The sequence below is a fragment of the Panthera uncia genome, chromosome E3 (genome assembly GCF_023721935.1).
Source record: "Panthera uncia isolate 11264 chromosome E3, Puncia_PCG_1.0, whole genome shotgun sequence".
In the NCBI taxonomy this organism is placed as follows: Eukaryota; Metazoa; Chordata; class Mammalia; order Carnivora; family Felidae; genus Panthera; species Panthera uncia.
Window position 1 is genome coordinate 13,900,600 of NC_064815.1, and position 12,690 is coordinate 13,913,289.

The 12,690-nt window shown below is 51.3% G+C and overlaps 1 protein-coding gene across 10 annotated transcripts in view; it reads left to right on the forward strand.

Moving 5' to 3' along the window:
- Window positions 1-8,948, forward strand: part of TNRC6A (trinucleotide repeat containing adaptor 6A) — a 98,512-nt gene extending 89,564 nt beyond the window's left edge. For 9 of the 10 annotated variants that reach the window (XM_049638444.1, XM_049638445.1, XM_049638450.1 and 6 more), the window contains 6 exons: window positions 544-684; window positions 2,117-2,224; window positions 3,545-3,766; window positions 6,133-6,203; window positions 6,923-7,062; window positions 7,493-8,948. In XM_049638444.1, coding sequence (XP_049494401.1) covers window positions 544-684; window positions 2,117-2,224; window positions 3,545-3,766; window positions 6,133-6,203; window positions 6,923-7,062; window positions 7,493-7,868 — 1,058 coding nt within the window. In that variant the 3' untranslated portion in view covers window positions 7,869-8,948. Of the gene's footprint in view, window positions 1-543; window positions 685-2,116; window positions 2,225-3,544; window positions 3,767-6,132; window positions 6,204-6,616; window positions 6,746-6,922; window positions 7,063-7,492 lie in introns of those variants that run through there. The other variant, XR_007459514.1, reaches the window with a different exon arrangement.
- The last annotated feature ends 3,742 nt before the right edge of the window (window positions 8,949-12,690 follow it).

The following is a 12,690-nucleotide window of genomic DNA, read 5'->3' on the forward strand; positions in this document are numbered from 1 at the left end:
TCTAGAGGTTGTAGGTTCTACTGTAGCCCAGTCCTGGGCCGAGGGTGGGGGGGACACAGATAGGACGCATGGAAAGCTGAGCATCAGGTCTTGGGCCAGCGAGCGGGTCTGGCCCGTTACCGGTGCCCCTACGCTCCAGGCGGCGAGAGCGGAGTCAGTCCCGCAGGCCAGCGTGAAGAATAGCACAAAACCTCCGTTCGTTGTTCCTCTTCGCCGTGTTGGGGGACCAACTTGACCGTGTTTTCTGTGGGCTGAGGAGTCACCACAAATGTACTTACGGCCGCCTTTTCTGTTGCGTTGCTATGGCTTGTGATTTAATAAAGCGCTTTAAAATGTTAGTGTTTAAAAATATGCAAGCGCAGAGAAATTATTTCACTAGCAAAAATGTGCAAATTGTTCATAAGTAGCAGCTTATGTTACACTAATTCTGGTAACTGAATCAGGAGAATTGCGTGGACTTTAGGAATAAAAGTTTTGGATATTTAATAACGGATTTTTAAGTGACAAATAAGCCTGGACTAATTTTAAGTATTTCCTTCCCAGAATTTCGCCCTGGTGAACCATGGAAAGGTTATCCAAACATCGACCCTGAAACTGACCCTTACGTCACTCCTGGCAGTGTCATAAACAATCTTTCAATTAATACTGTGCGGGAAGTTGACCACCTCAGGGACAGGAACAGTGGTACGTAGGCGGCGCAAGTCAGAATTTCTGAATGATGCTGGATGATGTGGTTTAAGAATGGTCCAAAGCAGATGTGAAACTTACAGCACAGCACCTGACATCCAAGGGAATAGTGAAAATAAAAAGAGAATTCTCCATTTTCCCAGAGGTGACTCTTTGCCACTTTAGAAACGATGGGGACTTATTAGCACTTGATATGGTAAACAAACATATTCACTGCATCAGGTAACACAAAGCTCCAGCGAACGTTTGCTCTCCAGTAATTGTAGTAACAATTAAAAGGTGTTTATCTGCTTTACATGTGGCTTCAGTGTTGACATCGTTAAGAAACGGGTGCTGCTTTTTGTAAAAGATTTTCTGTCGTTAATTGTTTATGCACTCTGGGTGTTAAAGGACTTCGTGGGAAGAAGCAGTTGAGCTTTCCTTGTTTTCCCGAAAGTGAAAATTAAGGCCAAGTTAAGGGTCTCGCTCAGACACACGTTTTAGTGGGGTATCAGAGGAAATCGTCCCGCCACCTACCATATGGTTATTCTTCAGCCCAGTTGCAGGGTTCTGTGCACACTCCTGGAAAAGGATGAATGAGATGGAAGTATTTTCCGTTTCTGAAACCTGTATCCTCCTATTCCGCTAGCCAGCTTGTAATAAAATGTAAAGCGGTCAGCATTTTACGGTAAATGCATCATTCGTGAACAGGTGTTGGCCATATCACAGTGGTAAGGACGGAATCCTCCTCGTTGTAAAATGGCTGAATTTAGGCCGCTGTGTAGAAGTGGTGGACGTACCCACTGCTCTCCCAGAGGAAAGCAGGACAGAGCCAAGTGTAGAGCCTCACAGCTTCTTAACGGAAGCATCTGGTGGCTTGCAGAAACGGGCTTCTTTTTGTACAAGATAGCCAGAAGAGGAGTTTGGATTCGATGTTAGAAGAAGCACACCATTGAAGGTTTTGAGCCCCAGACTTGCGGTCGCAGGTGGGCGGGCGGGCTGGCCGCGGCGAGCAGGGGGGACTGGAGTGGGAAGCCAGGACAGAGCTGTCACGGTCCAGCCCAGAGTAGCGAGTGGTGCTGGGCAGGGGGCGTGTACCAAAAAGTCCCTGGAGCTGAGACGGGGCTTGGGGGTGGGAGGATCGAGCCCTCCTGGAGCGGGGACGGGGACTAGGAGGCCCGCTGTCTCCGAGCGTGTCACGGATAGTGACACGGACGGTGCTGAGAATCAGGCGGAGGAGGGGAGCCACGTCCCCGAGCCGCACCAGGATGATGAGCGGACAGGAAGGTGCGGCTGTGGGCACGGGCAGCGGCCCCGGACCCCGGCGTCCGCTTTCCTTTCTTGGGCCGTGCTGTTACGTTGCAGCCTCACCGGGTGCTTCTGCTGCTTCTCAGGCACCACGTACGTCCCTTGCTCTGGGGATGACTAATTGGGCTCTTCCCCCACGTAGGGTCATCCTCATCCTTGAACACCACGCTGCCTTCAACTAGTGCCTGGTCATCCATTCGTGCCTCCAACTACAACGTTCCCCTCAGCAGTACAGCACAAAGCACTTCAGGTGGGCTCGTCCGGGCTTGCCGAGGCCCCGTCAGAGCGGGTGGGGGGGGGGGCTCTCCTTTTTGTCTAAAGGCTTTTCGGGGAGGGAGGAGAGTATATTTCTGAGCCTGGGAAAGTACTCGTAACCCCATTGATCCCTTTTTGCAAATGGACCGTACCCAGCAGTCTTTTCCGAAAACAGCCTGCTGTCACTCCTATCTGAGAGCCAGCTTAGTTAGTGCGCGTTCTCTCAGAGCGCTTCTCCAATGAAGAAGCTTTTATTTTTGTAATTTCTAATCCTTCACAGACTGATAATTTTATGAAGTGTAGTAAACTTGAACTTGGAGTTGCTGGAAAAGTGCAAGTTGTGGCAATGTCACGTTGCTGTCGGTTTACAGACACTCACTCTGAATTTCTGTACTCGGCTGTCACACACCAGTAGGAAACTGTTGTGACCAGTCTTCTGACCACACTCGAAGTCACGCTGACTTACAGGACGTGCACGTTATGAATCAAGTAGAAAAATGGTGGACAGTGACAGAAGTTATAAAATTCTCCATCCTCTTGCACCCCCGCCCCCCCATGGTTTTTTAGCATTATTTTGAAATAGTTTACCGTGTGCCTGATCCCACACACCCCGATTGCCACGAGGCTGCATGCTTCAGGAAGTGAGCTTGCTGGCTTTTTTTTCCCCCTTTCTTTTTTAAGCCACACAGGCCTAGGTTTGAATCCTGGCTGTGTGCGGGACCCATAGGCAAGTTGCTTAACCTCTGTGCTCCTCGGTAGGATGTGTGTCGGGACTAGAGAGAGAGCACACACCAAGTGCCCAGCAGCTGGGCGCTTAGCGCACACAGGCCCCCAGTGAACGTCTGCGGTGGAGACCCCCTGAGGACACCGCCTGACTACTATTGTGGTCCTTTTTCCTGTGTGTCAACCAGAGAGTTCTAAAATCTCTGTAATGATCCATGTGGCGGTCTCGAGTGGCTCACTTATGGTCATGAAGGGAATGTGCTCCCGGTTGCTATTTTAGTGCAATCCAGAGTGTTTTTAGCTTTGTTTCAGTTTCGATTACAGTACAGTTATGTACACTGGGCTAAGAATTTCACAAGTCTTGAAATTATTAAGAATATTAGATGAATGGTCTGAGTTGTTTTGAGTCAAGGGAGCAGTTTCATTTTGGTTTTTGTGGTTTTTTGGCTGTTTAGTTTGATTTGGGGATTTTTGACAGTCTTTTGATTGGTTTGCTTTTCGTGGGAGAATGGGTGCTATCATTATTTAAATTTTCTCTTTTCTAAAAGTATTATCTCCCCCCCTCTCTGCTGTGTTTTCTCCCTGTGAGTAGCCAGAAATAGTGATTCCAAATTGACATGGTCTCCTGGTTCAGTTACAAACACCTCTCTGGCTCATGAGCTGTGGAAGGTCCCTTTACCACCTAAAAACATCACTGCTCCGTCCCGCCCACCTCCGGGACTGACTGGTCAGAAGCCACCCTTGTCTACGTGGGATAACTCTCCCCTTCGTGTAGGTGGAGGATGGGGAAATTCTGACGCCAGGTATACCCCAGGTAAGATGGGTGAGATGTGCAGGGTGGTCTCGTGTGCTTTATTTGCTGAACAGGAACCGGCACGAACAGTTGAGTTTAACAGAGACTGAAGTAGCATATGTTGCGTTACCCTCTGTGGAGCAGGGTTAGACCTTAGATAAACACACGGTTCTCCGTCATCACCATCTTCCGCAACTTCCATGTCCTTGTCACTCTTAAATTTTACTTTAAGTTGTGTCTGGTTTACTTAGGAACACTTACACCCAAACACACACAACAGTCAGTGGTCCGGTTCACGAAACGGGCATCACCTCTCTTTGAGAGGTTCCTCGGGAACGCATCTGAAACCGTACAACAGCTTCCGGGTCGCAGCAGCCCGCAGAGGATCGCCGTGTCACAAAGACACGTAGAGGCTGGGCAAGATGGAAGCAGCCCGCCTGGCTTTGCAGACTGGGCCCTGTTCAGGGAAGCCTGGCCTGTGTTCCAGATGATGCTGACCTTTGCTGTTTCAGCAGGGGCACACGAGGGTGAAAGGCGGTGCTGACTTAACCCCGTGGGGCCAGCAGGCACAGGGCAGCCTGTCCCAGGACACCGCCACACACGCCTCCCCTCCTCCCTTCCCCTAGCATGGGATTTGGACAGGCGTTGTGTCCCCGCCCTGACACACACACTCACACAGCCACAGATTTAACTCAGAGCTGTGTACCGATTCTACCAGTAAATACAGTTCCAGTCTTCATTCTCCTCCAGGCCCAGAACTGTAGCAGCCTTCCCATCTCTAGGCTGAAAAGAGTAGTAAAACCTCCCAGTGATTTCTGATCTTTACACCCGTGACTGGCTGAAAGAAAGCTTGGCAGTGTTTCACTTGGGGGGACATGGGGGGGGGGGGTGGAGTTTTAATTACATGAAAAGAACACTTGAATGTGTTCCAAGCTGCTAAATGCCAATGAATGTCATTGGTTTCGGGTGTGTGAGTGGATCTTTCAGGCCCCAGGCATGGCTGGGCGTGGCCAAGTGGCTGGTGGCAGTACCCAGGGAGGGGAGATGGTGAACGTGGCCCGGGACCCCCACCCCCACCCCCCTTATGAGGGTGGGTGCGGCTGAGGGTGAGTAAGCCACGCAGAGCAGAGGGAGTAGCGTGTTCCCCGGGGCGCAAGTGCTCCTGGGCGGAGTCACTAGAGACGTAGGGGGAGAAAGGACAGGCAGGAGCCCTGTCCCGCGGCATCTTCCCGAGCCACACTGGAGACTTTGTGAGGCACCCTGGATACGCGTAGGGATGACTTGAGCATGTCTTAGTTCTGGGAGTGGGTGCCCTGGGGCTGAGCCGGAAGGCCAGACTTGGGGCTCCTGGCCCCCCCCCCCCCCCCCCCACCCAGGCAGAAGTGGGAACGTCTGGGCCATTGCAAGCTTTCTCTTTGTAACTGAAGTGCAGCTGACACACAGCCCTGCAGTGGCTTCTGGTGCAGGACGTACGATGCAGCAAGTCTGCACGTCACTGCTCGCCACCGGTGTGGCGACCGTCTGTCCCCATGCGCTGTTCCGGTGCCGCTGACCGTGTCCCCGATGCTGTGCCTTTCCTTCCTGTGCCTTATTATTCATTGCACAGCTGGAAGCCTATGCCTACTCCCCCCCCAGCCCCCAAGTTGCCCACCTCCGCCCCTTGCCGCGGCAGCCATCGGTTTGTTCTCTGTACATATAGGTCTGGTTCTGCCTTGTGTGTTCGTTTGTTCTTTAAATTCTGCATATGGGCGAAATCATACGTGTTTGTCTTTCTCTGTCCAATGTATTTCGCTAAGCATCATACTCTCTAGCCCCATCCGTGTTGTTGCCATCCATACGCGGCAGCACCTCTTCCCTTTTTGTGGCTAAGTAATATTCCGTTGTGTGTATAACCACATCTTCCTTATCCATCATCTGTCGATGGATACCGATTGCAAGCTTTTAAGTCCCCTTCGAGCTTCACACTCTGTACGACAGGCATGCAGAGTCATGGAAGGATACCCGAGGTCGTCCCAAACTGAGGCCTTTCCCAGAGAGCACCCTTTTGAGGTCGTTTTAGCTTTACAGTTGAAAAGGTCGAAAAAGGATCTGGCCTGTTGTGCCTCACCCGCCTGCCATGTGATGAGCTGGGGGCTGTCTGAGCTTACTCTCCCCAGAGGCAGAGCCACGTGTCCCAGGAAGTCAGGCCCAGTCAGAGCTGGGGTGAGCTGGCATTCTGAGCCTGGGGGGAGAGCGCCCCGTGTACGAGTGCAGGTAAGAGGGAAGCGATGCGCGCCACGGGCCCAGGTGATGCTCCTGAATAGCTGTCGTTTGACTGGGAAGTGTGTGTCGTAAAAGACATTCAGGCCACAGCCTTGGAAAACTGACTCGCCCTTTTTTGTCCTTAGGTTCCAGCTGGGGTGAGAGCAGCTCAGGGAGAATAACAAATTGGCTTGTTCTAAAGAACCTTACACCTCAGGTAAGAGTTCCAGGCATCCTGGCTGCTGGGCACACGCCAGCCGGCACAGGAGCAAAGGGGTCCAGTCTGCTTTGAGAGGAGGTTCTGCCCAGGCCCGCTAAGTGGGACAAAGCAGATGTCAAGGCCGGGCAGAGGACACAACAGGGCACGATCTTCAGATGCCTCAGGCAGGCTATGGTCCGACCTGGGTTTTTTTTTTACCCTGTGAAATGTACCCAGGAGCCGACCGAAGTATAGGTTCCTCGGGGTCTGCATTTCCTAAGGGCATTTGAAGCAGTTTGGAGCAGGTGGTCCTGGTCCTTCCTGCACTCGAGAAACCCTGGTCCACCCTCTCAGACTAGAACATTTCCTTAGTCCCCGGACCACCCTCCTCTGGAGGCCGGATGTTAAGAGCCCACCCCCTCCTCTCCCAGGGAGCAGTGCCTTGATGAATCCTGTCCTCAGGGCAGGGAAGAGAGAAGACACGAAGCCACAGCAGGGGCATATGGCTAACTAAGGAAGTGGGGATCTGGGGAGTGTCCAGGAGTCTAGAGGCCACAGAGGTACGGCTCTGGGACCAGTGGAGGTGGGGAGGGGGGCACTGTACCCCATCACAGCAGTGAGCCCCAGTGACCAGTGGCAGCAGGAGAGAGAGCAGCGGCGTCCCAGCCGGGGACAGCCTCCCTGGATGGTCCCCGTGGCAGCTGGTCTGACGGGCGGCCCCCCACACTGTTTCCTAGATCGATGGCTCAACTCTGCGTACTCTGTGCATGCAGCACGGCCCACTGATAACATTCCACCTGAACCTCCCACATGGAAATGCCCTGGTCCGTTACAGCTCAAAAGAAGAGGTAGTGAAGGCACAGAAGTCTCTGCACATGTAAGTTCCAGCCGGTGTGGGACGCCCGCAAAGCGTCCTCACGATGCAAGAGTTTGGGGTTCCCTGTGTGCGAGGGCACAGCTGATGACACTGTGCGGCGTCTCCGGGCCCGCGTGCGGGGCCCCGTGGTGAGAGCGCCTCACAGGGCGGCAGCCTCGCCGTGTCTCAGGCTCCCCGGTCAGTACTCGGAGGCGAAGCGTCTTCCGCCACAGTGGCCCCCAGACCTCTTCAGTCGCCTGTAGGAGACCGGAGCCTTGGTCTTGGGGGCACAGCCACACTCCCCGGGGCAGCTTTCGCCCCGGGCAGCCGGCCTGTCGCCGCCTCCCCGCCTCCCCTGGCCCTTGGAGCAGAGGCTGAGTTCTCCCCCCACTTGGGGTCAGACCCCTCGACACCCTGAGTTTTCACCGCGCCCCGTGTCTCTTCCCTCCAGGTGTGTATTGGGGAACACTACTATTCTTGCTGAGTTTGCCAGTGAAGAGGAGATCAGCCGTTTCTTTGCACAAAGTCAGTCTCTGACCCCTTCTCCCGGCTGGCAGTCTCTCGGGTCCAGCCAGAGCCGGCTGGGCTCCCTCGACTGTTCGCACTCGTTCTCCAGCCGGACCGATCTCAATCACTGGAATGGTGCTGGGCTGTCGGGAACGAGCTGTGGAGACCTTCACGGCACTTCACTCTGGGGGGCCCCCCATTATTCCACAAGCCTGTGGGGGCCTCCCAGCAGCAGCGACCCCCGGGGAATGAGCAGCCCGTCCCCCATTAATGCTTTTCTTTCTGTTGACCACCTGGGTGGGGGTGGAGAGTCCATGTAGCGCGTAGACGCAGACTCACGAACTGTGACCTCAAGACGCGAAAGAAAGGAGCACTAAGTTGGGCTCGCCGCCTGCAGCCAGGGGCCACCTGTGGGAACAGCTATTCTCTGCACATTTTCCACTTTGTTTTCCCTGAAACATATCAGTTTGAATACTTGAATCATGCAGGCCAATATTATAATGTGAAAAGGTATCTATCTATTTACACTCCCAAATAGCGCCATACATGCTAAACCGTATAGAATGAGCTCACGTGTATAGTCATCATGTTTAGCCTTTGGGTTTGGTTTCTTTTTGGTTTTTTGTTTTTTGCCTTCCTTGTTTCCCTCCCCATCCCTTACCCCATTTTCGTTTTCCTCCCCCCCCTTTCTTTTTTTTCTTTTCCTTTTTTTTTTTATTTTTTTTATTTTTTTGGCAAAACCATTTTTTTGGGCTGATAATGTATGAGCTTTTAACTTTGCACTGAATGATGTTCTCTCCGTCTCATCGGCAATATGGGGGGGCAGCTGTTCCAGTGTAAATGTTTACTCAAGGATGTTCTTAAAAGGTGTGCGCTCTCTACTATGCCTTGATGTTTGCCTACCTTATTGTGGTGTTGTGGAGTTTAAAACATCGAGTTCTGATGCTGACTTAGGACTATAAATGAAAGTATTGCACCAGTGTTTTCATGTTCTAAAACTAAAGAATTTCGCTCTGCAGTTTGAAAAACTGTGGCCACAGCTGTGACTTGCAGCCCCCCCTGCCACCCAGGACGGGCCCTGCACTTTGAATAGGCTTTCCATTTTGTTTTGAAGGTTCCCACGTTGAACCTTCTTGTTTACAGATTTTTTTGTTTGTTTTTTGAGAAAAAAAAAAATGTTTACTCTTCCATCATTTAAAAAAAATGTAAAAGAAAAAAAAAAAAAAATGGAGGATGATTTACAAGATGCTTTCTATCTCTGGGAAAAAGGAGCAGCATTTGGCCATGTTCTTTTGTTTTTCTATTCCTGTCCTAAATCGAAGAGCATGGTTCTCAGGAAAACCAGTTCCCCAGTTAGGAAAAAATAAAAAAATAAAAAATTAAAAAAAAAAAAAAAAAAACCTCCTTGTAGTTTCTTATAGGAAAAAAAGAAAACCCCGACTTTTAGCACTGATACTACACATTGCTCTGTTCAAGAATTTTCTCTGCCAAAAATAAAAAAAAATAAAAAAGAAGAAAAAACAAAAAAAACGCTTGAAGCTGGAGTCGACATTCTGCTTTCAGATGCTGTCTTTTTAGTGAGTGATGATGGTTTGCTAATAATCAATAGGTGATAATAATTTTTGTAATCCCATCAAGTGGCTCTCTGTTTCTGCTCTCTTGTGACTGTGTTAATGTTGAACTGTTGTACCTTAAAGCCGAAATCAGTAACTATGCATACTGTAGCCAAGGTATTGGGCTCACAGAATTGTTCGTTGTATAAAGATTTTAAATGTTGTTGCAAACTAACGAGTTACACCGTTTTTAAACTTCCTTTCTCTCCTCGCCCCCCCCCCCCCTTTTTTTGCCCACAAATGGTATTATAATGCTTGCTTAGTCAAAGAAGACGGGCCAAACGAGGGTAAACATTTTAACAACGCAGAATTTGCCATCATTTCATTGCCTTGATGCTAACTGTTTGTGTCCTAAGATGCAAAAGAAGTCAGTGGCTTTTAACTGTTTACAAATAGAATGTGATTGTAAAATGTACAGTTTGGTTGTGTTTGAATTATGAAATCCCTCCCAATATAATAAACCATGACTTTTTGGCTGCTCAACATTAACTGTCTCTTTTTTGTGAATTTATTTGTACGCTCTTTTTTTACAATGAACGTTTCAACGTTGCTGTGTATGAGGGTCCTCATAGAGCAACCGAGTAAAAATCTAAGCAAATATTTGAACATTCTATCCGAACTTCTCCACAATTTCACCCTGAAATAATGTGAGAACAATGGGAAACTGTAGCTTGCTCCTCCCTACCCTCTTTGAGCATCTTCGGGATCCGGTTGCTCAAAGCTCTTCTGTGACTTCATCTTCCCCACCATTTGTGCCCACCTCAAGCCTCAGCAAGAGACCGTTTGGAACATGAAGCTTAATGACTTGACAGTGTTCTAGTGTCAAACTCATACCTCTGTTACAAACGAGAAATGCCACAACCTGGACTGGCCTTTTTCTCCCCCCTTCACGGCCCTCTGTCCCGGCCGCGGGAGCTCGGGGGCAAACCTGCGCGTGTATTTCCGTGGAGGACTCCAAATCGCGCTCCAGCTTGCCGGGTGTGAGCTGCCACTGGACAGCTTCCTACGAGCGAATGTTCAGTGCGTTCAATGTATATTGACTTCCACACTGGTTTTTCCAAAAACCAAAGGTAGCTTTGAAAAACCACGTTTGGAAATGTTTGGAACGTTAAGCTGATTGACCTTTTGGGGCTTTGAGTAGTATCTATAATTGAATTCATAACTGCGTTAACTGTATTGTTAAAGTGTTTGGGAGTTTTTTGCGCTTGTTATGTGGAAAATAAAGTGTTTGATTTAAAAAATGAAAAAGTGGTCTTGATTTTTGGCCCGTCCTGCCGTTATTACAACTCCCATTTCCCGAGCGACCGTGTTCCTCAGTCTTCCGTCACCCCTCGCAGGCGCTCGGGCCTCAGTCCGGGCCCGACCTCGACGTGTCCCCGGGCCCCGTGCTGGCCCCACGGCCTCGAGTCGCCGCCTGCCCGCGGGAGGCGGCCTAAACGCTTTACCGTTCCCGGTCGTGCGTTCCTAAGGACCGCTCGCCACAGTCGCGTGGCTCCCGTGCCCCTGGACGAGTGCCGGGCCCTGGATGTCCTGAGCTGCTCTGCTTTGCTGCTTTGGTGCTGCTGTCCCCAAGCGGGCCTGCCCAACGACTCCCACCCTACCTACCCTCGAGGACGGTCCTCGCTGAGCTCGCCTCACCTCCGCCCCTCCCCCTGCCATTGCCGCTTGCTACAAAATCGTCATCCCCTCCCTGGTCGTCATCCCGAGGCTCTGGGCCAGGCCACCGTGTGGGCTCCGGCTCGCCTGTGGAAGCCACGTGCTCAGTCACGTGGTCGGTGCTAAGTAAACACCGGAAGGCGTAACCGCTGTTGCCCATTGACGTTCGAGGACCAAAAATTGCAGTGGTGCCTCTCTGTTAAACTGGTTGTACCAGGGAAGGTGGGGGTGAAGTTCTTGACAAGGTGGGGTCAAATTCAGGTTAAAGGGTATGGAGGGAACAGTGTGAAGATAGGGGATTGGGGTGAAGGGGGCGGATGTTCGGATCGAGGACAAACGGAAGTCGCACCCAGCAAGCTGGCTCACTCACCACTGGGCTAAGACACCACTTCCCGAAGCACTGGCTCTGTGCCGTCCTCCCTCTTCCCCAGAGTTTCGCTCTTCTCCTGCGGAGCCCTTAAATTCAGGTGCGGGCGGCGGGGTCGCAGGACAGGAGCCGGAATCGCAACCCTAGCGAGCCTTGGGAGCCCCTTCCGGAGACCTGGCCTCTGGCCCTGGCAGGCCCTCCTCCGAGCAGACGTTTGCAAGGTCATGGGGAAGGGGGAACAAGAGTGATGGTAACTCAAGGGTCCTCCGCATGCCCAGTGCTTTGCACACGTTGTCTCGCTTGACCTTCATTCAGAGCACCCCAACGTGGACCTGGAACAGGAAACAAAGCATAGCGCAGCAACCCTCAAACCCCCCCCACCAGCACACCCCCAAAGTTAAGCAGAGGGCGGAGAAGTGCATCTCCTCGGGATTAGGGTGCACAGGTTTAAGCTCTGCATCTTCAGGTCAAAAAAACATGTGTTGCATTCTGCACTGTCACTGTTTTCATCCACAGATAGTGTTTTAAAAAGCCAGTTGCCCTGCTCTGATGCTTGCAAAAGGTAAGCCATGGTGAGGCCCCCAGGAGCCCCCACTTGGGTCGGCTTGGGTGGCAGAGACTGAACTCCAGCAAAGGGGCAAGAGAGTGATTCCCCTAGTCCAGGAGCCCGGTCCAAGCCTTGGGGATGCCCCTGTCCTGGCTGGCTGTTGACCTAGGTAGGGGAGCACCCAGACCTGCTGATAGATGAGGGCCCAGCTTCCGATAGTGAGGGAGGCTGTACCTCGGTCCAACCAACTCACAGAAAAAGAAAAAAAAAAAAAATGACAAGCTTTAAATGCCCCTGGGTCTTGAACAGTCTGTAGGCTGAATTCAACTCAGACCCCCTGTTACATTACCACATCACTGAACCACCTTGAGTCTCCACTGACTTCGTAGTTTTTAAAACCAACTTATTTTCTATTTTAATGTTTATTTACCTTTGAGAGAGACACTGTGAGCAGGGGAGGGGCAGAGAGAGAGGGAGACACAGAATTCGAAGCAGGCTCCAGGCTCAGAGGTGTCAGCACAGAGCCCGATGCGGGGCTCGAACTCACAAACCGCGAGATCATGACCTGAGCCAAAGTCGGATGCTCAACCGGCTGAGCCACTCAGGCACCCCTAAGACCAACTTTTTAAAAAAAAATTTTTTTTTATAACATTTATTTTTGAGACAGAGAGAGCACGAACGGGGGACGGTCAGAGAGAGGAAGACACAGAATCTGAAACAGGCTCCAGGCTCTGAGCTGTCAGCACAGAGCCCGACGCGGGGCTCGAACTCACGGACCGCGAGATCATGACCTGAGGTGAAGTCGGCCGCTTAACCGACTGAGCCACCCAGGCGCCCCTACGACCAACTTTTTAAAAAAAAATTTTTTTTTATAACATTTATTTTTGAGACAGAGAGAGCACGAACGGGGGACGGTCAGAGAGAGGAAGACACAGAATCTGAAACAGGCTCCAGGCTCT